We start from the raw sequence: 25,308 nt of genomic DNA on the forward strand, positions 1-25,308 counted from the left end.
GCTTTTACATTTTACAATGATTTGTTTGTATTTCTCCTGATGTGGTGCCCAATTTACAGTAGCATCAGTCAGAGGAGCAGACAGGGTCTATGTATATTGTGTTAGGGACTCTCCTTCTACTAAATCTAGAAGTGTCATATTCTCCACTTCCAGACTTAGTATCTCTCTGACAGAATTTCCAAACCGGTGGCTGTAGCTTGGGCTTTTCTCCCTGGCTTTGGGCCAGTATGTCTGCCAGGTGCCACCACCACCACCACCACGTCTCTACCAGAATGCCTTGCTGGCTTTTCAGACTCAATGTGCCCAAAACAGAATTCTTTACTTTTTATCTAAATATGCCTGTACTTGTTACTGGAGCCTGACCATCCTTTTAAATTGTGCTGGAGGGGGACCTGGGAATAATTTTATACTCTTCCTTTTTCTCTTAGTCATTAGTTTTATATTAAGTCCTATTGATTTTATTTCTGCAAGAAAGCGTTCCTTCCTTGCCACTCTAATTCAGATACACAGAATCAGAGTGTTTTGTTTTTATTGTTTTCTATTTCTAGAACACAGTGACTGTCAAATACTGAGAGATCAGTAAGCCTTTATGAAATCATTGAATAAATCACATCAGCCTGGGACCTTGGAACACACTGTTCCTTCCACTCTCTCACTTGTCGCTGATTCCTGCTCATCTTTCAGGGCTTGACTTTTCAGGGAAGGCCTCCTTGACCTCCATATTAAAAGTGTTCTTGATAGTACTGTAGACTGTTCCTTAATGGGTCTTTGCATACTTAGCATGATTTCATTGATTTTTTTTTTTTTTTAACCTGTTCTTCTCTGACTATGAAGCTCTAACAGGGCAGGGTTTGTGTCTGTCTGTCTATCACCATGTTCCTGCCAGGGCTCACCTCGGAGTCCAATGTGTAATAAGCACTCAATTCCATATTTGTTTGTCTGATACTTTCTCTGGCTAGATGTAAAGCATCATTAGATTGTGATCATTAGACTCCAGAATGAGTGCCTGGTCCCCAGCAGCTCTTGAATAAACACTTACTGAATTATTGAACATATCAGCCCACCCATCTTCTATAGGTTAAGTAATCGGGTCTCCTCCCCTCCCTACGATAGCTGTTTATCATCCTTCCTTTCTGCAGGTGCCAGAGATTTGGCCTTATTTTCTCCATCTATCTCTTTTTAAAAATAGCTGTCTGTTACTATTCTGTTTTTCTCCTGGGTTCTTAGCTTCCTGGATTGGCTGATATGTAAACCCAGTTCTCTTAGCTAGTCCCTTTCCATTGCTATGTTTTATGTCTTTATATTTTTAAAAAGTATTTTAAAATGGATTTTTTACTACCATCTGTTAATGGAGACATTAAGAAGAATAAAAGGAGATATTACAATGTTTCCAGGAATCTTCCAAGTTTGTAGTGTTATTCTTGAACTCATGTTTCACATACCTTTCAATATTCCTGTTATAGCTCAATATTTAGGGCAGATGTTGGTAATCTTCCCTTTTACTCTTTGCAGAACACTGTAGAACAGTGATTTTCAAAAAAATATTTTTTTACCATGATTCACAAGTAAGGAATACATTTAAAAATTGTGACCTAGTATATACATATATGTGTTTGTGTGGGGGAATTAGTATATATAATTGAAACTAAATTTTAACAATTATTATCCTTCTATGTACATCAAATTAAAAACATATCAAAGTTAACATGCAATATTATCCTGTTAATACTGAAATATAATATGGAAAAAACCCTGAATAAATAATACATAAACAACAATAAGGAAAAATTTATTAATGCAGCAGGTATGTTTGCTCCTTGATAAGTTCATTCTACCGTAGAACAAGTGAGGAAAATGCTTATCTTGTATACTGTTGTGAGACTTGATGTGGGCTGTGAGGGAGAGAAGAAAGGTTAGAGTAATTCTAAGACATGTCCACGGAGAAGCAGAGGGAAGTTTATACCTCTGTGGTTAAAAAGAGGGAGGGGAGTCATGAGCTCAGGTTTTCATATGTGAAATTGAAGAGCCATTCAAAATGAAATGTTCTCTTTATAAGTTGTGGTACTGCTGTAGTCAGAAGATTGTCTCCTTTTCACAATGCGTGATAGTTTCTGCTTACTATGTTGACACGGCTTTGGGATAGTAAAAGATGGATAGTGGAAATTATCAGTAAAAGAATTTATTATAATGTGAATATTGCTAAATAATTTGTGTGCACATTTTTCTCTTGCCAAAAAAAACCAAAACCATGAGTTTGCCCAAGTCCATGTTCATTGGACAGCAAGGAGATCAAACCAGTCCGTCCTAAAGGAAGTCAATCCTGAATATTCATTAGAAGGACTGATGCTGAAGCTCCAATACTATGGCCACCTGATGAGAAAAGCCAACTCATTAGAAAAGATCCAGATGCTGAGAAAGGTTGAAGGCAGGAGGAGAAGGGGACTATAGAGGACGAGATGGTTGGATGGCATCACTGACTCAATGGGCATGAGTTTGAGCAAGCTCTGGGAGATGGTGAAGGACAGGGAAGCCTGGTGCGCTGCAGTCCGCAGAGTTGCAAAGAGTTGGACACAACTGAGAGACTGAACAACAGATGTTCATAGCATCAGTGATGCCATCCAGCCACCTCATCCTCTGATGCTGTCTTCTCCTTCTGCCCTCAATCTTTCCCAGCATCTGGGACTTTCCCATTGAGTCGTCTGTTTGTATTGGATGACCAGAATACTGGAGCTTCAGCGTCAGTCCTTCCAGTGAATATTCGGGGCTTATCTTCCTTGGGATTGACTGGTTTGATTTCCTTGCTGTCCAAGGAACTTTCAGGAGGCTTCTCTAGCACCACAGTTTTAAGGCATCAATTCTCTGGCGTTCTGCCTTCTTTATGGTCCAACTCTTACAACAATACATGACCACTGGGAAGACTATAGTCTTGACTATACCAGCCTTTGTCGGCAGAGTAATGACTGCTTTTCAACACACTGTCTAGGTCTGTCATCACTTTCCTGCCAAGAAGCAACTGTCTTGATTTCATGGCTGCAGTCACCATCCGCAGTGATTTCGAGCCCAAGAAGAGGAAATCTGTCACTACTTTCACCTTTCCCCTTTCTGTTTGCCATGCAGTAACGGGGCCAGATTATGATCTTAGTTTTTTTAATATCTAGTCTTAAGCCGGCTCTTTTACTCTCCTCCTTCATCTTCATCAAGAGGCTCTTTAGTGATTATTTAGTGATTAATATCACTAAATAGTTTGTGTGCACATTTTTCTCTTGCAAAATTACCAACTTGAAGACATATTTAGGCTGCCAGTCCACCACTTTTACTGGATGAAACGATGATTATAAGTGGTATAATAGCTCGAGAGTATGGTGGAAGTCTTTCTCTAATCTTCAGTGAGATGACTTTGGGGAAGTCACATTTTTTTTTCCCTTGGGACTCGGTTTCTTCAACTTTCAAGTAAAAAGGGAACCTTCTTGCACTATTGGTGGGAATGTAAATTGTTGTAAATGCTATGGAAAACAGTATGCAGGTTCCTTAAAAAACTAACAATCTACTGTATGACCCAGAAATCCCACTGCTGGGCATATACCCCTGAGAAAATCCTAATTCAAAAAGACACCTGCACCCCAATAGTCATTGCAGCATTATTTACAATAGCCAGGAGATAAAAGCAACCTGGATGTCCATTGACAGGTGAAGGAGTATAGAAGATGTGGGGCATATATTTAATATACAAAGGAATATTACTCAGTCGTGAAAAAGAATGACATTGGGTGATTCATAGTGATGTTTATGAACCTAGAATCCATCATACAGAGTAAAGTCAGTCAGAAAGAGGAAACAAATATTGTATATTAAGGCATATATATGGAAGCTAGAAAAAATGGTATGGATGAACCTGTTTGCAGGGAAAGAACAGAGATGCTGATGGAGAGAATGGACTTGTGGACACAGTGGGGAAAGGAGAGGGTGGGACAAGCCTTGACATATGTGTAAAATAGTGGGAAGCTGCGGTATAGCACTGGGAGCTCAGCTCAGTGCTCTGTGATGACCTCAAGGGTGGGCTGGGAGGGTGGGAGGGAGGCTTGAGGGGGAGGGAACATATGTATACATACAGCTGATTCACAGGTTGCACAGCAGACAACTACAACATTGTAAAGCAGTTTTACTCCAATAAAAGAAGTAATAAATGAATATATTGCATAAATATTATCAAGAATAGCATGATAGTATATATAAAGCATCTTGCCTGACACATAGGCCTTCAAATGTCAGTTTTCTTTTGCCTTCCTCTGGTGCTATTAAAAATATAATTCGTTTCTCAGTGATTCTAAACATGATAACTGTAAACAGAGTTGAATGGTTCTCCAACTTTGCAAGCTTTCTAACCTGATGTTTTGAAGATGTAACATTATTAAGGATTCAGTTTTATAGTACAACATGAAAATATACCACATTTGAAAAATTCTTGATGTTGTGGATTGATACTTGGTATTTTCTGCTTTAGATTCTTGAGTCATCTTTGTCTTCAAAAGAAGTTTTGTCTTTCTTGGAGGTTTAATTCTCTAAGCTAATCATGTTTAAAATTTTGTTCTTTTCATTGAGACAAGCTTTAATTATTTTGGATAAAGAAATGAATATCAACTATGTCCAGTTTAGTTTTCTTTGGAAACTCAAAGCATGGCCTGGGTGACATCTGTTTCACTGTTACAAATCCAAACACAGTAGTAGCTGCTTATATGTTGTATTTGGGGTTTTGAAATGAGAACTGCAGTGATCCTAGTCTAGATAGCAGGCTCTATACCTACAAATCATTTAGGATCCTACACATAGTCAAACAGCAGAGTTACAGTTCTTAGGTTAATTTCTCCAGGAGACTGTTATGTGCTCACCTTTGGATAGCATCTGCTCCCTCCCCCTCTTCGTTTTCCCATTGATTTAGGAAACCATTTCCATTTGGTAAATAGTGCAGGTTGTCTAGCTCATTCTTGCTGTATGATTAGAATTTTTAGCGTGTGAGTCTGTCATCTTCTTTAGATTTTGAGCTCTCACAAGGTTGAAACAAGGAATAAGAATAGAGAAAGACAGGATTGTCAGTATCTAGATCTGTTGCAACACGCAGCTTATTCTTTGTGGGCAAGGGCATGGGTTTCATGCACTAGCACAGACAAGCCTCATTTTTGGAAACTCAAGATAATGTTTCTGAAAGTGCTTTAGGCAAATATGATATACTACGAATTTCTGGTCCTTTTCTTGATCTCCCACAAATTGATTATCATTTTGTTTGCCTCTCACATCATTGAGGACTGGCTTTTTTTTTTTTAATTGTACGTTTTTTAAAAGTACCATTATTATGCAGTTTTATCTTTTAGTGCTACATAGCTTGTGAGCAGGAGTGGGATAGAAAAAAACAGATGGATGAGTTTGGTATTAACTGAGTGCACAGATTGGAAGAGAGGCAGTGTGTGTGATGATCAGTGCATTGCTTTTGGAGTTGTACACTCTGGGTAATGTTGGGCAAGTACTTTCATCATTCTAAGCCCTGATTTCCTCATCTCTGGAATGGAGCTAGTGAAAGGGAAAGTGAAAGTTGCTCAGTCATGTCTGACTCTTTGCGACCCCATGGACTATACAGTCCATGGAATTCTCCAGGCCAGAATACTAGAGTGGGTAGCCGTTCCTTTCTCCAGGCCATCTTCCCAACCCAGGGATCGAACCCAGGTATCCTGCATTGCAGGTGGATTCTTTACCAGCTGAGCCACCAGGGAAGCCCAAGAATACTGGAGTGGGTAGCCTATCTCTTCGCCAGTGGATCTTCCCAACCCAGGAATCGAACTGGAGTCTCCTGCATTGCAGGCGGATTCTTCACCAGCTGAGCTATGAGGGAAGCCCTCATACTTCTAATAATACGTCTCAAGGAAGGTGTTTATTAAATGCCTAGTATATAGTATATTAGATACTATTTTTATTGTTGTAATTAGGAGAAGAATTGAATAAGTAAGTTTATTGGTGAGAGTGTAATTGAAGTAATAGGGAGGATTAGGCTGCCAAGGAAGAAAGTGACACTAGGAGGAATATTAGAAACTGGAGAATAAGTAGGAAGTGAAGGGATTAGAAATGAGGGTAAAAGATGGATTTAGTAATAGAAAAATAGATAAGAGGTTATGGGTAGCAAAGGAGATCACGGAATTTGAGATTCTAGAGATGGAGCATTTCTGGGTAATGTGATCCAGCTTTTGACAATGGCTGCTGATGTGGAGACAAATTCACTTTAAATCAACAGGTATTTTTGGAGCCCTTACTGTGTGCTATACACTGTGCTAAGCATTGGGGAATGTAAAATTTGAGCCAGATCTCATTGTATTAGGGGGGCCAAAACTAGCTGTTCCTCATTCAGCTGAGTGAAGTTGCCCATGACAGTGGCAGGACTGGGATGATAATGAAGACTGAGAAACCTTCTATTTTACCGAAAAGTGCTTGAGTGGATTGACTTATTTTTCATTGGTTTAACATATTACTATAAAAGGCTCTCTGAAATAGGTGCATTCCCTCAATGGGAATAAAATAATTAGTAGTATTAATTTAAAAGGCAGCTGTCCTAAATTTATTTATTTCACTAGGTCTTTTTTCCCCCTCCCTATCTTTTCTTTTTAGCCACTAGTGTACAGCTTAGATGATTGACCCAGTTCTTTTTAGTTTTAGAGGAGTGGTTTGCAGAGTGAGTGGGATTGTGTCCTCTTGTTTCTGAGTAGGTATCCTAGAAAAGGAACATGCCCCAAAGAATAACACAGTTAGGACAGAAAAGAGGAGCTCATGTTGTAGCCAGGAGGATTGTTCCCTGTGCCTTTCAGTTGGAAGTTGTAGGCTTTGAAGTATAGGAAGCTTATTTTGTAAAAAAAAAAAAAAAAAAAATCTAGTACTGATCAGCATTTATTTTAAAATTACATATCCCATACCACATAGCAATAAACTGAATTTTATATTGTTAACTTAAACTTATGCTGATTATTTCTGGGTTCCTTCCATCTGGTGATGGTAGCATGCATGCATACTTAGTCATGTCTGACTCCTTGCGACCCCATGGACTGTAGCTTGCCCGGCCCCTCTGTCCGTGGAATTCCCAGCAAGAATACTGGAGTGCGTTGCCATTTTCTCCTCCAGGGGATCTTCCCCACCCAGGGGTCGAACCGGTATCTCCTGCATTGGCAGGCAGATACTTTACCACCTATCCATCTGGAAATCCTGATGGTAGCATAGATCCATATGTGTTTGATAGAGATTATAATTATAATTTAAGTGTACTTTTTATATTTTTTCATGTTCTATTTATAGTAAGCAATGTCACCTACAGGTTATTATGTGCTTTTCTGGTATAGCTGTCAAAGTTGAATGACAATCTGTATGTTCCTTCTGTTACTAAGTAACGTGCTCATTTTCTTGGAAGCCCAAAGGATTTTTTTTAAAGTTCTGTAACACCTTTCAGTGTTGGTTATGCTGGTTTGATTTTCTCAGGTATACGGTGTGCTCTTTTGAATCTTTTTTTCAATTTTTTTTTTTTGGGGGGGATCCTTTGCTTGCTTTGCTTCTTTAGGGACTCCTATTAAAAGTATGTTGGATCTCTTATATGTTGAGTTGGCCAAAAAGTTCGTTTGGATATTCCATATGCTATTATGGAAAAATCAGACTGAACCCAATATATGACTTTCTCTTAAGTCTTTTAAATATTTTTTAATTAAAAAATTTTATTCTTTTTTAAAAAAGTAATTTATGTATTTCTAACAAATTTGGGAAACTCAGCAGTGGCCACAGGACTGGAAAAGGTCAGTTTTCATTCCAGTCCCAAAGAAAGGCAATGCCAAAGAATGTTCAAACTACCGCACGATTACACTCAGCTCACATGCTAGTAAAGTAATGCTCAAAATTCTCCAAGCCAGGATTCAACAGTTCCTGAACCATGAACTTCCAGATGTTTGAGCTGGATTTAGAAAAGGCAGAGGAACCAGAGATCAAGTTGCCAGCATCTGTTGGATCATAGAAAAAGCAAGAGAGTTCCAGAAAAACATCTACTTTTGCTTTATTGACTACACTAAAGCCTTTGACTGTGTGAATCACAATGATCTGTGGAAAATTCTTTAAGAGATGGGAATACCAGACCATCTTTCCTGCCTGCTGGGAAATCTGTATGCAGGTGAAGAAGCAACAGTTAGAACCAGACATGGAACTACAGACTGGTTCCAAATTGGCATAGGAGTACATCAAGGCTATATATTGTCATCCTGCTTATTTAACTTATATGTAAAGTATATCGTGTGAAATGCCGGGCTGGAATCAAGATTGCCGGGAGAAATATCAATTACCTCAGATATGCAGATGACACCACCCTTATGGCAGAAAATGAAGAAGAACTGAAGAGCCTTTTGAAGAAAGTGAAAGAGGAGAGTGAAAAAGCTGGCTTAAAACTCAACATTCAAAAAATGAAGATCATAGCATCCAATCCCATCACTTCATGGCAGATAGATGAGGAAGCAATGGAAACAGTGAAAGACTTTATTTTCTTGGTCTCCCAATCTTTGCAGATGGTGACTGCAGCCATGAAATTAAAAGATGCTTGCTCTTTGGAAGAAAAGCTATGACCAACCTAGACAGCACATTAAAAAGCAGAGACGTTACTTTACTAACAAAGGTCCATCTAGTCAAAGCTATGGTTTTTCCTGTAGTCATGTATGGATGTGAGAGTGGACTATAAAGAAAGCTGAGGGCCAAAGAATTGATGCCTTTGAACTCGGTGTTGGAGAATACTCTTGAGAGTCTCTTGGACAGCAAGGAGATTCAACTAGTCAATCCTAAAGGAAATCAGTCCTGAATATTCATTGGAAGGACTGATGCTGAAGCTGAAACTCCAATACTTTGGCCACCTGATGAGAAGAACTGATTCACTGGAAAAGACCCTGGTGCTGGGAAAGACTGAAGGCAAGAGGAGAAGGGGATGACAAAGGATGAGATGGTTGGATGGCATCACTGACTCGATGGACATGGTAAGCTCCGGGGGTTGATGATGCACAGGGAAGCCTGGCATGCTGCAGTCCATGGGGTTGAAAGAGTTGGACTGAGCCTCTGAACTGAACTGATCGGTAGTATATGTGAGTCATCCCAATCTCCCAATTCCTCCTACTGTTTATGATTTTTCTTTTCTAGTATGTGGAAATACAGTTGACTTGTATATTGACCTTGTATCCTGCCACACTTTTAGACTCATTATTAGTTCTACTAGCTATTTTGTACATTACAGTTTCACCTCTTCCTTTCCAATCTGTAAGCTGTTTCTTTTTATTGCCTATTGTGCTGACTCAAACCTTTAACACAATGTTGAATTTTAGAAGCAGTCAATTTGAACATTCTTACCTTGTTCATGATTGGTGAGAAAACATTCATTCTTACATGGTTAAGTATGATGTTAGCCATAAGTTTTTCACTGATGCCCTTAATTGGGTTAAAGAAGTTCCCTTCTATTTCTAATTTGTTGGTCATTTTTTTAATTGTAGTATAGTTGCTTTACAATGTTGTGTTAATTTCTGCTGTAAACAAAGTGAATCACTTATACACTCATATATATCCACTTTTTTTAGATTTCCTTCCTGTTTAGGTCACCACAGATCATTGAGTTCCCTGTGTTATACAGTAGGTTCTGATCAGATATCTGTTTTATACATGGTAGTATATGTATGTCAATCCCAATCTCCCAATTCATCCCAACCATGATAGTTTTAAATCACGAATGAATGTTGGATTTGTCAGATTTCTACATCTGTTGAGGTGTTCATATGTGTTTTTAAAAAAACATTGTCACATTGATCTTTAAAAAATTTGCTTTTTATTTTGAGATAATTATAGATTCAGAGACAGTTGTAAGAAATAATAGGAGAGGGCGAGGGTGGGATGATTTGGGAGAATGACATTGAAACATGTATAATATCATATATGAAACGAATAGCCAGTCCAGGTTCGATGCATGATACTGGATGCTTGGGGCTGGTGCACTGAGACGACCCAGAGTGATGGTATGGGGAGGGAAAAGGGAGGGGGGTTCAGGAAGGGGAACATGTGTATACTTGTGGTGGATTCATGTTGATGTATGGCAAAACCAATACAATACTGTAAAGTAATTAACCTCCAATTAAAATAAATAAATTTATATTAAAAAATAAAAACAAACAAAAGAGATAATAGTTAGGCAGGTCTGCTTCATCCACATGGCTGTTCCCTTGTTCTTTGTACATCCTCTGCCTGAGCAGTCCCTGCTTCACTTACACCCTGCCTCGTGACTGTGCTTCCGCCTGCTGCAGCCAGTGACTGTTCTAATCCTTAAGCCAAAATGGCTCCATGTCCTAGTTTTATTCAAGGGAGACATCTGCCCTTGTGATGGTGGTTAACTGAGGGGCTGTGAGGGAAGTGCCCCAGCTGCTGTTTTCCCTGGTAACTGAGGAGCCAGCCTGATGTCAGTTCCCCCTCTCACTGGTAGCCTCTTTCCGGGAAAAAGCAAAGATTGCTACCATGCCCTGCCTGCCATCTGCTGTAAATGGTGGACTATTGCTCCAGGACCCTTTGTTTCAGCTGTGAAAGATTCCCTATCCAGTAAATCGCTGATGTCTCTGTCCCTGTCTCTGGTCTCTTCTGTCTTGAGGCTGGGCAACTTCAAGGTTTGTTGGCCTGTGGGGTGCCACCCAACACTTCTGTGTTAATATTTGAAAAACTGTAGTATGGTACACAACCAGAATATTGACATCAATATGATCAAGACAGGTAGGCTTTCTACCGCCCAGAATCCCACGTTACTCTGTAGTAGCCACGTCTTTTTCCTCCTGCCCCCGCCCCAAACTCTGGGAATCACCTAAGCTTTTCTCCATTTGTATAATTTTGCTGTTTCAAGAATGTTATATAAATGGAATTATACAGTGTGTAACCTTCTGGGGTTGACTAGTGTTTCATTCGCACACTTCTCCGGAGATTCATCAGGTTGTTGCATCTGTCAGCACTTTTTGTTCCTTTTTATTTCTGGGTAGCATTGTGTAGGTATGGATGGACTACAGTGGGTCTAACCATTCACTCATTGAAGGATATATAGGTTGTTGACATTTTTTCGGTTCAAATGGAGCCACTCAAAACATTCATCCACAGGCTTTTGTGTGAACCTAAGTTTTCGTTTCTTTGGGATAAATGCTGAAGGGTACAGTTGCTAATTGCATGTTTTATCTTCTAAGAACCTGCCAATTTTTTTCTAGAGTGGCTGTATCAGTTTGTGTTTCTACCATCAATGAATGAGTGATTTAGTGTAGTGATACTTCATTGTGGGTTTACTTTACCTAATAGTTAACAATATTGAACTTTTTCATGTGCTTATTTACAGTCTGTATATAATCTTCATTAAAAAGCCTCATTCTTTTTGCCCGTTGTCTAACTGGATTGTGTGCTTTTTTTTTTTAAATGTTGAGTTTGAGAGTTCTTTTTATATTCTAGATATTATTCTTTTGTCAGGCATGTAGTTTACAAATATTTCTCCTCCTCTATGGCATGTCTTTTAACTCTTAACAAAGTCTTTCACAGCACAAAAGTTTTTAATTGCAATAAAGTCCAATTTGTCAATTTTTCCTTTTATAGATCCTGCTTTCGATGTCAAATTTAAGAGCTCTTTGCCTAATCCTAGATTTAGAGGATTTTCTCGTGGGTTTTTAAAAAGTTCTTATAGTTTTACATTTTATAGATTCATTTTACTGTGAGACTTAGGTCAAGGCATTTTGGTTTTATTTTTATTGGAGGTTTGGGGTTTTTTGTTTTGTTTTGTTTTCTGGCTTACGGGTGTCTTCTTGCCCCTCTAGCATGATTAGTTGAAAAGGCTGTCTTTCTTTCCTTCACTGAATTATCTTTGCACCTTTGTCAAAAATCAGCTGTGCATGTTTGTGGAGTGTGTATATATGTGGAGGTTGTTTTCTGGGTTTTCTCTTCTGTTTCATTGATTTATGTGTCTATTCCCCTGCCAATACCATGCTGTTTTGGTTACTGTAGCAATATAACAAGTCATAAAATTGAATAGACAGACTCTTCCCACATTATTCTTTTTCAAAATTGTTTTAGCTATTCTAGTTTTGTTGCCTTTCCGTATACATTTTAGAAAAATATTGTGTACCTCCCAAAAATCTTGTTGAGATTTTGATGGTAACTGTATTAACCCTATACACCAATTTGGGAGAATTGACATCTTTATTATGCTGAATTTCTCAATCTATGAACATAGATTGTTTTTCTAATTACTTAGGTCTGCTTTGATTTTTTTAACATTGTGTTTTCAGCATACGAGTCCTGTAATTTTGTTAGTGTTTCATTTTTGAGGGATTGTAAATGGTATTTTGTTTGTAATTTCAGTGTTCATGTGTTGAATTTTGTCAAATATTCCCTCTGCATTGATACTTTTGATATTTTTCTCCTTTAACCTGTTAATATGATAGATTATACTGATTTTGAATATTGAACTAGCCTTGCATTCTTGCAGTAAATCCCATTTGATCATGGTGTATAACTCTTCTTTTAGTGTATTACTGTGTTTTATTTTTTAATACTCTGTTAAGGATTTTTGCATCTATATTCATGAGGGATATTGTTCTCTCTGTGCGGGTATTTTAATTTTTCTAGGTTTTGTTATCAGTATAGTAAGAGCTTCTTACAGTGCTTTCAGAAGGTGTTCTTTTCCCTTCTGTTTTCTGGAAGAGAATGTGTAGAATGGTATTAACTCTTTGTTAACTGTTTGGTAGAATTCTCTAGTGAAACAATCTGAACCTTGAGATTTTTTCCAGGAGTTTAAAAATATGAATTCAATTTCCTTAATAGTTGTAGAACTATTCAAATAATGTTTTTTGTATAGGATAAGTTGTGACAGCTTGAGTTTTTTGAGGAATTGGTCTATTTTGTCTAAGTTTTCAGTTTTATGTGTGTAGAATCACTTATTGCATTCTCATATTATCCTTTTTGATATGTATGGGGACTATGGCAATATCTCCTGTTTTAATTGTGACATTGGTAATTTGTGTCTTCTCTCATTTTTACTTTGTCAGTCTTGCTAAAAGTTAATCAGTGTTATTGATCCTTTAAAAGAACCAAGTCTTTGTTTCATTTATTTTTTCTATTGTTTTCTGTTTTTATTCCTTTGCTTACATTGTGACTGTTTGTTCTCAAGATGAAACATTAGATTACTAATTTGAGATTTTTGCCTTTGTTCCTCTTTCCTTTCAAAATGTATAAATTTATTATTATAAATATAGTAATTTTATATTTTGTATTTCATTTTCACTTAATTCAGTGTATTTTTAAAAATTGTCCTCTTTTACGCAGTTATGTAGAAGTGTGTTGTTTCATTTCCAAAAATTCAGAGAGCTTTCTGTTATCTTTTTATTATTGATTTCTAGTTTGATTCTGTGTGGTCAGAGAGAACTCCTTTTATGAGTTCAGTTTTTAAAAGGACTGTTTTATGGCCCAGGATGTGGTTTTCCATGGTGTATGTTCTTTGAGCACTTGAAAAGAATGTGTATTCTACTGTTGTTGGATAGAGAGTGTTCTATAAAAGTTAATTAGATCTTGTTGGTTGTTGTTGAGTTCTATGTCCTTGATGATTTTCTGTTTAGTTGCATCAGTTGTTGGGAGAGGAATATGAAAGTCTCTATCTAGCTGTGTATTTGTCTAGACAACTCTCTTTTCAGTACTGTACCTTTTGTTTCAAATTACTTTGCAATTATATTTGATGTATGCGCATTTAGAATTGCTATGTCTTCTTGGTAGATTTCCTGTTTTATCATTTTATCTTCAATGTCCCTGTCTATCTCTGGTGATTTTCTTTACAAGGGTGTTGACTTTATTTGACCTTAATTTGGCCACCACTGCTTTACTTTGGTTTATATTTCTGTGTTATATCATTTTCTGTTCTTTACTTTCAACTTGCTGATATTGTTATATTTGAAATTAGTTTCTTATGGCTGCATTTAGTTGAGTCAGGTCCTTTAATCCACTCTGCCAGTCCCTGTCTTTTAATTGGTATAGTTAGATCATTTACCTTTAATGTAACTATTTATTTAGGGTCTTAAATCTATCATGAATTTTTTTCCTGCTTTAATTTCCATGAAATATTTTGCCTTCCTATCTATGAGGTATTAGTGATCATATATTTTCCTAACTGCAAAGTAAGTAAATAAAATTTACTGAATGTTCATATTAAATATTCATGACATCAGTTCATGCAATGAGTTATGCATTCATCCATCCTTTTAAGAGACTTTTGCCAAACCTCTACTTTGGCCCAGGCATTGTCAGATGAAACATTCCTTTTTCAGGTATTTCTCTCCTCTTTTAGTTCTTTAGTGGTCTGTTTGTTTCTTGTGGTGTTGTAGTAAATCATCACAAACTGGATGGCTTAAAACAACAAAAATGTATTCTCTCACAGTTCTGGAGGCTAAAGGTAGCAAGTACTTTTTTAGCAACTGCTGCTGCTGCTGCTAAGTTGCTTCATTAGCAACTAGTAGTTGCTAAAAAAGCAACTGAGTCTGAAATCAGTAGCCACTGAGTCAAAATCAAGGTGTCAGCGGGGCCCTGGGGAAGAATCTGTTACTTGTCTATTCCAGCTTCTGGTGGCTGTCAGCACTCTCTGGCTTGTGGCAACATCACTCCAGTCTCTGCTCTCTGGTCAGATTGCGTCCTATTCTGTCTTCTCTGAATGTCTCTTTTAAGGACACTTGTTATTTGGTTTATAGTCTACTGGATAATCCATGACCAGCTCTTTATCTCAAGATCCCTTTTCAAATTAAGATAACATTCACAGTTTCCAGGATTATGGTGTAGATATATTTTATTGGGGGGGGGGGGGACACTATTCAACCTGGGCTTCCCAGGTGGCTCAGTGGTAAATAAAGCCTACCAGTTCAAGGCTGTACATTGTCACCCTGCTTATTTAACTTCTATGCAGAGTACATCATGAGAAAAGCTGGGCTAGAAGAAGCACAAGCTGGAATCAAGATTGCCAGGAGAAATATCAATAACCTCAGATATGCAGATGACACCACCCTTATAGCAGAAAGTGAAGAGAAACTAAAAAGCCTCTTGATGAAAGTGAAAGTGGAGAGTGAAAAAGTTGGCTTAAAGCTCAGCATTCAGAAAACGAAGATCATGGCATCTGGTCCCATTACTTCATGGCAAATAGATGGGGAAACAGTGGCTGACTTTATTTTTCTGGGCTCCAAAATCACTGCATATGCTGACTGCAGCCATGAAATTAAAAGATACTTACTCATTGGACTCCAGGAGTTGGTGATGGATAGGGAGGCCTGGCATGCTGTGGTTCATGGGGTCGCAAAGAGTTGGACACGACTGAATGACTGAATTGAACTGAACTGAACTACTCATTGGAAGGAAAGTTATGATCAACCTAGATAGCATATTCAAAAGCAGAGACATTACTTTGTCAACAAAGGTCCATATAGTCAAGGCTATGGTTTTTCTAGTAGTCATGTATGGATGTGAGAGTTGGACTATAAAGAAAGCTGAGCACAGAATAATTGATGCTTTTGAACTGTGGTGTTGGAGAAGACTCGAGAGTCCCTTGGCCTGCAAGGAGATCCAACCAGTCCATTGTAAAGGAGATCAGTCCTGGGTGTTCATTGGAAGGACTGATGTTGAAGCTGAAGCTCTAATACTTTGGCCACCTGATGCGAAGAACGGACTCGTTTGAAAAGACTCTGATGCTGGGCAAGATTGAGGGCAGGAGGAGAAGGGGACGACAGAAGATGAGATGGTTGGTTAGCATCACTGATTCAATGGACATGAGTTTGGGTAAACTCCAGGAGTTGAAGATGGACAGGGAAGCCTGGTGTGCTGCGGTTCATGGAGTCGCAAAGAGTCGGACACGACTGAGCAACTGGACTGAACTGAATCAGTTCAGAATACACAGGAGACAAGATTTTGATCCTTGGGTTGGGAATATCTCCTGGAGTAGGAAATGGCAACCCACCCCAGTATTCTTGGCTGGGAAATCCCATGGACTGAAGAGCCTGACAGGCTACAGTCCATGGGGTTGCAAAGAGTCAGACATGACTGAGTGACTGGGCACATACACATATGCAGCATTCAGCCAGCTGCAAGTAGTGCTTTTATATGCAGTTTTATTTTCCCTTTTTTGGTCTTCTCCTCACCTTGGCATGGCTCTCCTTTTTCCCTCCCTTCTCTTTCCTTCTTGAATTTTGTCTCTTAAAGTATTCACTTAGAGAGTGATGAGAATAGTGGAAAGATTGTACTGACCTATATTTTGCAGCCTACCATACTGCAGCAGTGGCTCAGTGGAAAAGCATATGCCTGCAATGCATGAGACATCAGAGATGTGTGTTCGATCCCTAGATTGGGAAGATCCCCTGGAGGAGGAAATAGCAACCCACTCCAGTATTCTTGCCTAAAAAATCCTATGGACAGAGGAGCCTGGCAGGCTACAGTCTCTGGAGTCACAAAGAGTCAGACACGACTGAGCGAGTGAACAGAGATACTGCAGCAGGGAAAAGACTTGTTCTTCACAGCAGTGCAGCTTCATTTAGTCAGAATATGCTGCTTATTAGCAGAATTTACTGAAGCAAATAAAATAATACTTGAAAACACTCTTTAAAAAAGCCATATTAAGGTCTTTTTTTCAGCTGTGCCATGGGATATATGAGATCTTAGTTCCCTAACCAGGGACTGAGCTCATGACCTCTGCAGTTGAAGCATGGAGTCTTAACCTTTGGACCACCAGGAAAGTTCCCTTGTTAAGGCCTTATATACGTGTACTAACAAATAATTCCATTTGGAGAGTTAACTGAAATCATTTTTACTTAAATAAATATTATGGCATCAGTAATTAATATTCAAATTAGTATCAGTTAAGGATAGGTGGAATTTCTTTCTGAGGTGACACCACATTTAATGACATTTGTTATAGCTATGTTTCAAGTTACTTGCACAACTTATGTTGCTTAGCTTGTGTTTTAAAAACAAGTAAGTTTTTGCATGAGAATGGTTCTTGAGAAGAATTTTAGGCCGCTAGAGTATTACAGATTGTTTTGGTAACACCTCAGTGACCTAATGAATGCTGTATCAAAAAGGTACCATATAACTATACCCTACTGACTTTTAAGAATATAGAGTATATATATTATTAAGTTTCTGGCAACTCGGAGTCAGTGGAATGCAACAGATAGTTTCATTGTACTAGAAGAAAGTTGTATGATTCTGCTATAGCTAATTTTGTTGCTGTCCCTGCTGCTGTTATGATTATTAGTATTTTACTGTAATGAAATTTATCAAATCTATTTTTATAAAGTATAGCAAACTGGCAGGTCATAGGAGAAAATGAGGTTGAATTTTAAAGTAAGTATTTAATAATGGTCTCAGTATTTTTTCAGTAAGACGTGTGTAGATAATCATGTTTTAGCATAAACATAATTAATATCTCCATGTATTTGTTGAAAGATTTACCTAATGAAATTTCAGCTCTGGCTTAATTTTTATATCTAATTGATGCATTTAAAGTTTAAAATTGTCAGAAGTTTGGTGTTCATTATTAAAAGCAGTTGTTTTCAAGTTAATCCCTGCTTTTTACAATGTAAATTATAATCACAAATTTATAGTTACAAATCTTAAATTTGTGTTTTCTTTGTAAGTGCTGGTCAGGATATCCAGGGAACAAGCGTGATTGCGAATCTTCCATTTCTGATGCGACAGAACCCTGCTGAGACACTTCGGAGAGTCTTGCCAAAAGTTAGAGTAAGTTGCTGTGAAATAAGATTTGAATTCATCATGTCTTCCCAGTAGTACGTTGTCATTGCCAGGAGAAAAGTTCAGAGCTTTGGATGGCTGATATTTTGTACCTAACCACTGAGTGGAGGAAGTATTATAAATACTTTGAATTATTTTGAAAATATTTAGAGAACTTAGCTGATGGAAATGGAGAAATCTAGATCTTAAAACTACAAAGTTTTCTCTAATCATTTTCCCAGTAGAAACATTATGTTTTCAGTAGCTCAAAAAAAAATCTTATTCTTATAAAATCATAGCAATTTTTTTGGTATTCTGTTGACATAAACATATTATTAATAATATTTCTAGAACATTGATAATACAGTTTAACCGATAGTCTTAATAGTCACCTTTTGGTGACTGCTCAAGAATCATCAAATAAAGATTGGATTATGGCCACTGTATTTTTAGTTTTATGTTTAATTGCTTTTTAAATTCCTTCAGATTAGTTTTCCTGCTACTAATAAAATGTTTGATCTACTAGAACTTTCTTTTCTTTATTTAATATTAATTATTAATATACAATACTAAATATCTGATACATGCAATATTATTTATTTGTACCATATGCAAAGTGTTCTGTAATAGAACTTGAATGAACACAACAGATAATGCCTTTTGGGTCCTCAGGGAGCTTACCTACTAATGAGGTCAAGGAGGTTACATAGTACAGGGGATTCTGTTTGCAAATAGTGAGTTTTATAGACTTGGCTTTAGCTTTCTATTTGGATTAACTTAAAAAATTTTTTTTAAAATTAATTTATATGTGTTTAAAATACTATTATTATGTGCCCTTGGGTTTTATTTTTAGGCATATACAGCATGCTTCCAGTGATGAAGATCAGGGCTATAACATGTTATTTTTATAAGATGCCCAGATTTCTATGCAGGCAGTATGGATGTATTTTGTGTGTGTGTGTATATATATATATATATATATATATATAAACTTATTATAAAGGTGAATGGAGAAATTGCTTTTTTAGTAGTACATGTGATTCAAAAGCAAAGGAAGCTGTTTCATGTCTGTTTTTCTCAGCTCATTCTATAATTTCAGTGGAATGAAGTCTACACAGTCTAGGTTTAATTTCTCATTCAACTGAAGTGATATTAACTGACCTAAGCTTGTTAGTATGTCACCTAGGAGTACCACTTAAACACTTGTAGAAGGGAACAGGTGTAGATCCTCTTGACTAAGGAGTTATTATGCATAAGCAAATTAGATTTATAGCTCAAAATATTGAGCACACTGTACAGTCTGTGTTAAGCAGGCTAAATCTGGGCCAAGAGAGCATGCTGCAAGTTATAAGTTTCATAAAGCAAGAATGAAAGGTGAAGGATAGACAGTGGTGAGCTTTAGAGGTCTCTGAATTATTTTGAAAAAAAGTGTTTGCCAAAGAGTTCACACTGAAGTTAATTAAATGCTAATATCTAAAGAAAAAGATTTAATTTCATGGAAATGTATATAGAATATTATATAAAGTGTATTTATACAAAGAGTCAAATGTTTCTGCTGAAACTATATAACTAAGTTATAGAGGATAAGATTTTAGTAACCTTTTAAAGATATTAAGTTTAATTCATAATATAGAAGATTAACTGAATAAATGCATATAAGGAAAATATGAACTAATGACTATATTATACTGAGAAAATCTTTATTGCTGAATGATTTCATTCATTTCTTTAATCAACAAGCAGCCGTTTATTTAGGATGCTCATCTATCTTACCCTTTACTATAAAATGTAGAAAATAGTCCCTGATTAGATTCTGTATCAGGAAGACATAGAAACTATGGAAAACAATGAAAGAACAAGCATAGGGGATTATTTAACGTGTGGTTCTGACTTTATGTAAAAATGCTGATGAATTAAGCAAATGGGAAAGACTTTTTAATAGGGGAAATAATACTGACTTTAATAGAGGGTTTAATGTAAAATGTAGGCAGCTGAACATTTAAGCAACTGCACCTCAAATAATAAAACCTATGTTTATGAGCAAATCATTTAAAATCATAATGTTCAGATATTAAGATTTATTGGTACTCATAACACCTTCTTTAATTCTGCCTTGCTTCTGTGAGTGGTGACTTCCAGGTGATACAAGTATGACAAAAATCACACAGAGCTGCTTTATTCACTTTTGCATGGCCATACTCCCTTAGCTAATTTTATAAAAAAGCAATCTTGTGTCTCAAAGTGAGCATTTAGTAATAATGGCTTCGTAAATATTTACTGAGTACTTCCCACTGTTCTAAGCTCTGAGAAGACAGAGGTGAACAAAACAAGAACTTACCTCAAGGAAGTTTTTTAGGGGCCGGGAAACAGACATTAAACAAGTGGGTGAGCGTGAAAAACAGAGTAAAGTCTGGGGGTGGGGGAGGGGAAGTGGTGGGGGGGAAGCGGGGGAGTCGGGAGTGAGAGGGTACCAACTGAGCATTGGGAGGCCAAAGAAGCATCTCTGAGGAACTGAAAGCTGAAGGGATGGGATAGGAGGAACAGCCATTTGAGGAGATGAGAACAAGTGGTCCAGGCAGAGAGAGCAGAAGGAGTTGGGGGAATTCAAAGAGGTCGTAAGTGTGGTGGAGTCCAGTGGGTAAGGGTAGGTCATGACTTGAAGAGGTTAGAGAGATGGTCAGTGACAGAGAGTGCAAGAGTCATTCTTTCTTCGAACAGTGGAAGGCCTTGAAGACTTGAAGCTGGGCAGGACTTTGAGAAGGATTTATCCCGTTGATATTTTGCAGTGATCATTTTGCTAATTGTGTGGAGAGTAGATTGGAGTGGGAGGAAGTTGCAACTCTAGTCCTTGTAATATGTGAAGCTGGCTTGGAGCAGGAGAGCAAATTAGGATGACAGAGAATGGTGGATATGTCTGAGATGTATTTATTGAGATAGAATGAACTTAATGACAGACCCGATGTGGGAAATGGAGGAATGACTTCCAGATTTCTAGATTGTTTCTGCTGGTTTTGAGTGTCTTGGTTGATAGTTTATTACATCAACAGGGAAAAAATAATTTGAGTACTTACTAATGATAATCTTCTATGATTGATTTACTTTTTGAGAATTTAAAGACATGAATAATAAATATTTTGTGTAAGAAGTTAATCGTTCTCCAGATTCTTTTCACATTTATAACAATAGTATAAGCAGCTTTTTAGAATTCACACTGTACCTTATCTTTACCTTGAAGAACATCAGATAAAGCGATGCAGATTTTTCTGGCCTTATGTATTATAAAATTTCACCAAACAAAAGATTTTTAATTCTGTTTCTGTTTTGTTGTACAGCATTTGCATTTCATCTTTATAATAATGTATTAACTTAAAAATGGCTTTTAAAACAGGTTGCTCTTTTCACTGTTTAGAGACGAAGGAATTTGAGGTTAAAAATGAAATGGCAGAAAGAGAGGCAGAATTAGAACTGAACTAACTGTAGTATTCTACAGTTTGCTTTCTAAATTCTGTCCGAAGTGGATGACGAATGATAGTGCAATTCGATCACTCATTTCAAGGTTAATTTAAATAAGAATCCAGAAAGGAAACATTTTGACCTCCAATTCAAATTCTCTGTCTAATTCTAGATATGAGACACTTCTGAATGTACAGTTGACCTTTCAACAGCATGGGTTTGAACTGCTTGGGCCCATCTTTACTTGAACTTTTCCAGTAAACGTGTACCACAGTCCTTCACGATCAGGTTTTGGTTGAATATGTGGTTACCGAATCTGGCAAACAGGGAGGGTCCACTGTAAAGTTTTATTTGGATTTCCCACCAAGTGGAAGGTTGGCACCCCTAAACCATGTTGTTCAAGGGTCTACTGTAATTACTGTATCTATTTTTAATCCTAGGATATCTTTTGAAAAAGAAAACAGGTTTTTTCTGTGGTCTTTGTTGATTAAGTTTGAATTCTTCCTGTGACATATTAAGTTGAGTTCATATTGGATGTTAAGATTTGACCTGAACTTCTGGTTGTCTGAAAATGAAAGAATTTGTTTCACCAGCATACATTTCTAAAACATTGTGGTCCTTTATAAAATTTAAAATAGTGACATCATTAACCATGTGATATCAGTGCTTTCTTTATAAATCAAGTGCAAAAAAGTTTCTGCTTGTTGAGTTATTGGATCCTGTTATTGTTTTTTCACTTATTTTGGGAACCAAAAGATATGTTGTAAAACCATCTATTAGAAGATGTGCAATGTCAGGAACAGATAAAAATAAAAATGGCTAGCATTCGTTGAGGTCTTAAGATGGGTGAAGCACTCTGTCAAACATTTTACAACTCTTTGTTGATTCTTCATCTCTTTGAATGCCCATGGCAGTTCTATATGGGTCACAACTTAGGTCAGTTAACTTTCCCAAAGTCACAAAACTAGCAAATGGTGTGATGAGGTTTGAATAAGGAGTCTGACACCCAGGTCCTTCCTCTTAACTGCTCTACCACAGTTAACTGCCTCATTAGCCGATCATGATGTCAATAAATAGGTAATATGTCATTTTAGTTCCTAAGCCTTAGTCATCTCTCCTCTGATTACTATAGTAGCCTCTTCACTGGACCTGTTGCTCCCTTTGCTCTCCGGAGCCCATTTGGCCAGAGGGATCTTTCATTTATTTATTCATTTAGGAACAAATAAATACATTTATTTATTTAGGAACAAATAAATAAACTTTGACAAAGAAAACTGTGTATATTCAAAGTATACAATGCAATGATTTAATATATATTATACATTGTGAAATACTCACCCCTATCAAATACTTAAAACATCCATCATCTCACATAGTTCATTTTTTTTCTTCAGAGAGATCTTTTAAAGATCTTTCAGAGAGATCAATCATATCTTTCATTCTTGAATGAAAACTACTGAAGTGGTGTGGTAGGCAGAACAGTTCCTACCACATCCCGGAACTATACATGTCACTTTCTTTAGAAAAAGAGCTTTTATAGATGTGGGTAAGGTTCTTGACTGAGGGAGATTATCCTGGATTATTGGGGTGGGCCCTAAATGCCAGCACATGCAGAGGGAGGTTTGACCCAGACCTGGAGGAGGAAGCAGTGTGAAGACAGAGGCAGGGGCTGCAGTGATGTGGCCACAAGCCAAAGAAAGCCAACAACTGCTAGAAGCTGGAAGAGACAAGTGCCTGATCCTGCCTAGGGGGGAGTGTGGCCTTGCCAACAATTTGATTTTGACTGAGTGATACTCATTAGGACTAATGGCCTCCAGAACGGTGAGGGAATACATTTCTAGGCCTTTCAGTTTGTGCTAATTTATCATAACAACCATAGGAAAGTGGCTCAGTGGTAAAGAATCCACCTGCCAGTTGTAGGAGATGCGGAAGACTTGGATTCGATCCCTGGGTTGGGACAATTCCTTGGAGTAAGAAACGGCAGCCCAGTATTCTTGTCTGGACAATCCCATGGACAGAGGAACCTGGCAGCCTATAGTCCATGGGGCTGCAAGGAGTTGGACACAACGGAGCAATTGAGCATGCACATAGAGGAAAGTAATACAAGTAACTTCTCATTTCAGATAGAATAAAACTCCTTACCATTCTCTAAAATGACCCTGACTAACTTTCTACCTCACCTACCATTCTTTTCTGTTTCTTCCATCAGGACAGAAGTCTTGTCAGTCTGATTTATCACTCTCTCCCCAGAATGTAGAACAGTACTTGGCAAAAATAGGCACTCAAAAATAATTTTAAAATGAGCATTGATTGAGCTTAATATTCTGAGACAGTAAATGTCTACCTGAAAGATCAATGACACATTGGCCTGAACCACTAATGGTATTCTTGGATGAGAAGTATAAACAGTCTATCAGTGAAGTGATACAGTGCTGACTGACATTTCTAGGGAGACCTTTTTTGCGGGGAGGAGTGGGAGAAAGATACATATTAAGGAAGAGATAAAGTAGACTTAATCATATGAAACTTGATTATTTAAGATCAGTATGTGTGGTACCCCCATCTTTTGATTCTGAAAAGACTTATCACTTCTACTTTTCTCATAAGTTTCTCCCAATGTGATTATTTGAGTATTTTATATCTACTGAATAAAATTAGATTTAAAAGATTTTATTAAAATTTTTTTTATAGACAACCTTTGCTATGTAAATAAATATGTTTGTTACTGAAAGCTTTACCTACTCTTTAAGTTCTGTTTCAAGTGGTACAGAAATGTGGATAACCAAGATAATAAAGTGAAGAACCCTCCCTGTGGGCCAGGCCTTGTTCTCAGCAGTTTAGATACATCCTCTTAAACTTCTTAACAATTCCATGCCATATATTTATTCTTGTTTGACAGTTGAGAAAACCTAGGCTGAAAAAATTCTGTTCAACTATAATATTTTGCTTAAGCATGCAATTATATAATTTATTCTTACCATACACCAAGAAAAAAAGAAATAGTCTTAACTAAAGGAGTTAAAGAGCACAGAGATGATACAAGTTGCCTTTTCCTTTGGTTTGTACTTCAAAAGTAAAAGTACTTGTCTTCCTCACTGCCAGTGATGTTTTCTGAGAAAAGTTAAAAGTTAAGTTCTTGAAAAAAGAAGGGTTTTGTAAAGGCAACACAGTTCTACATAATAAGCAGAACATGATGTTCCAGACTCCCTGCAGGTCATAAAAAGCCCACAATAGAGTAGGTCTCTACTGACAGGCTAAGCATTTAAGGACACTCTGATGTGAAGTAAGGTGAAGTTATTCCTGTAATGTCAGATTGATGGAGAAAATTTATCAGGGTCAGAATTGGTCTTATGAGGAGTTTTTACAGGAAAGGAAGCATAAAATTGTGTAACTTATTCTTCCAGTTCACTAAGAAAAAAAAAAAGAAGTAGGATTAACCAAAGGATTTAGAGAGCATAGACAGATGGTATAAAATGACTCTTCTCTGGTTTATAGCTCAAAAATAAAAGTACACTGACCACAATGCATTCTGAAAATAATATCTGTGTTATATCTTTTTATGTATATCCATAAAGACAAAATAGAGTAACATCATTAATTCTTTGATGATAGTAGTAAATTCAGTGAAAACATTGACTGTAAATATAGTTGTTTTCTGGGCATATATAAAAATCACACAAGCTAGTATTCTTAATAGATCTAAAAATACTGCCTTTCAGTATGATAAATTCTAGTGGAGACCAGTGTTTTCACTTGAATTTCTTAGTCATTCAATCATTTGTAATTTTTATCCTGCCTACAGTAAAAATGAGCTGAAACTTCTGAATCTCTTAATTAGAAAATCTTTTATTTCTGTGATAATGGGACCACCACTACTATTTGAATATGGTTTCTGAGTTTAGGCATTTGGATGATAGAAAGGATAATTTATGGATATGTTTATCTATAATCCTCACAAAATTATAAAACTAAGAAGATATTCACATATTACACCATAATAAAGGTCTTTGTTTGATTTAAAACTGTATGGATTTACTAGCCTTTTGGTAG

The 25,308-nt window shown here is 37.0% G+C and overlaps 1 protein-coding gene across 4 annotated transcripts in view; it reads left to right on the forward strand.

The window, feature by feature from the left end:
* PPP4R4 (protein phosphatase 4 regulatory subunit 4) overlaps positions 1 to 25,308 on the forward strand; it is a 103,583-nt gene that overhangs the window by 21,169 nt on the left and 57,106 nt on the right. For all 4 annotated transcript variants that reach the window (XM_069559956.1, XM_069559957.1, XM_069559961.1 and 1 more), the window contains one exon: positions 17,712 to 17,814. In XM_069559956.1, coding sequence (XP_069416057.1) covers positions 17,712 to 17,814 — 103 coding nt within the window. The remainder of the gene's footprint in view (positions 1 to 17,711; positions 17,815 to 25,308) is intronic.

This window comes from Ovis canadensis, chromosome 18 (genome assembly GCF_042477335.2).
Source record: "Ovis canadensis isolate MfBH-ARS-UI-01 breed Bighorn chromosome 18, ARS-UI_OviCan_v2, whole genome shotgun sequence".
In the NCBI taxonomy this organism is placed as follows: domain Eukaryota; kingdom Metazoa; phylum Chordata; class Mammalia; order Artiodactyla; family Bovidae; genus Ovis; species Ovis canadensis.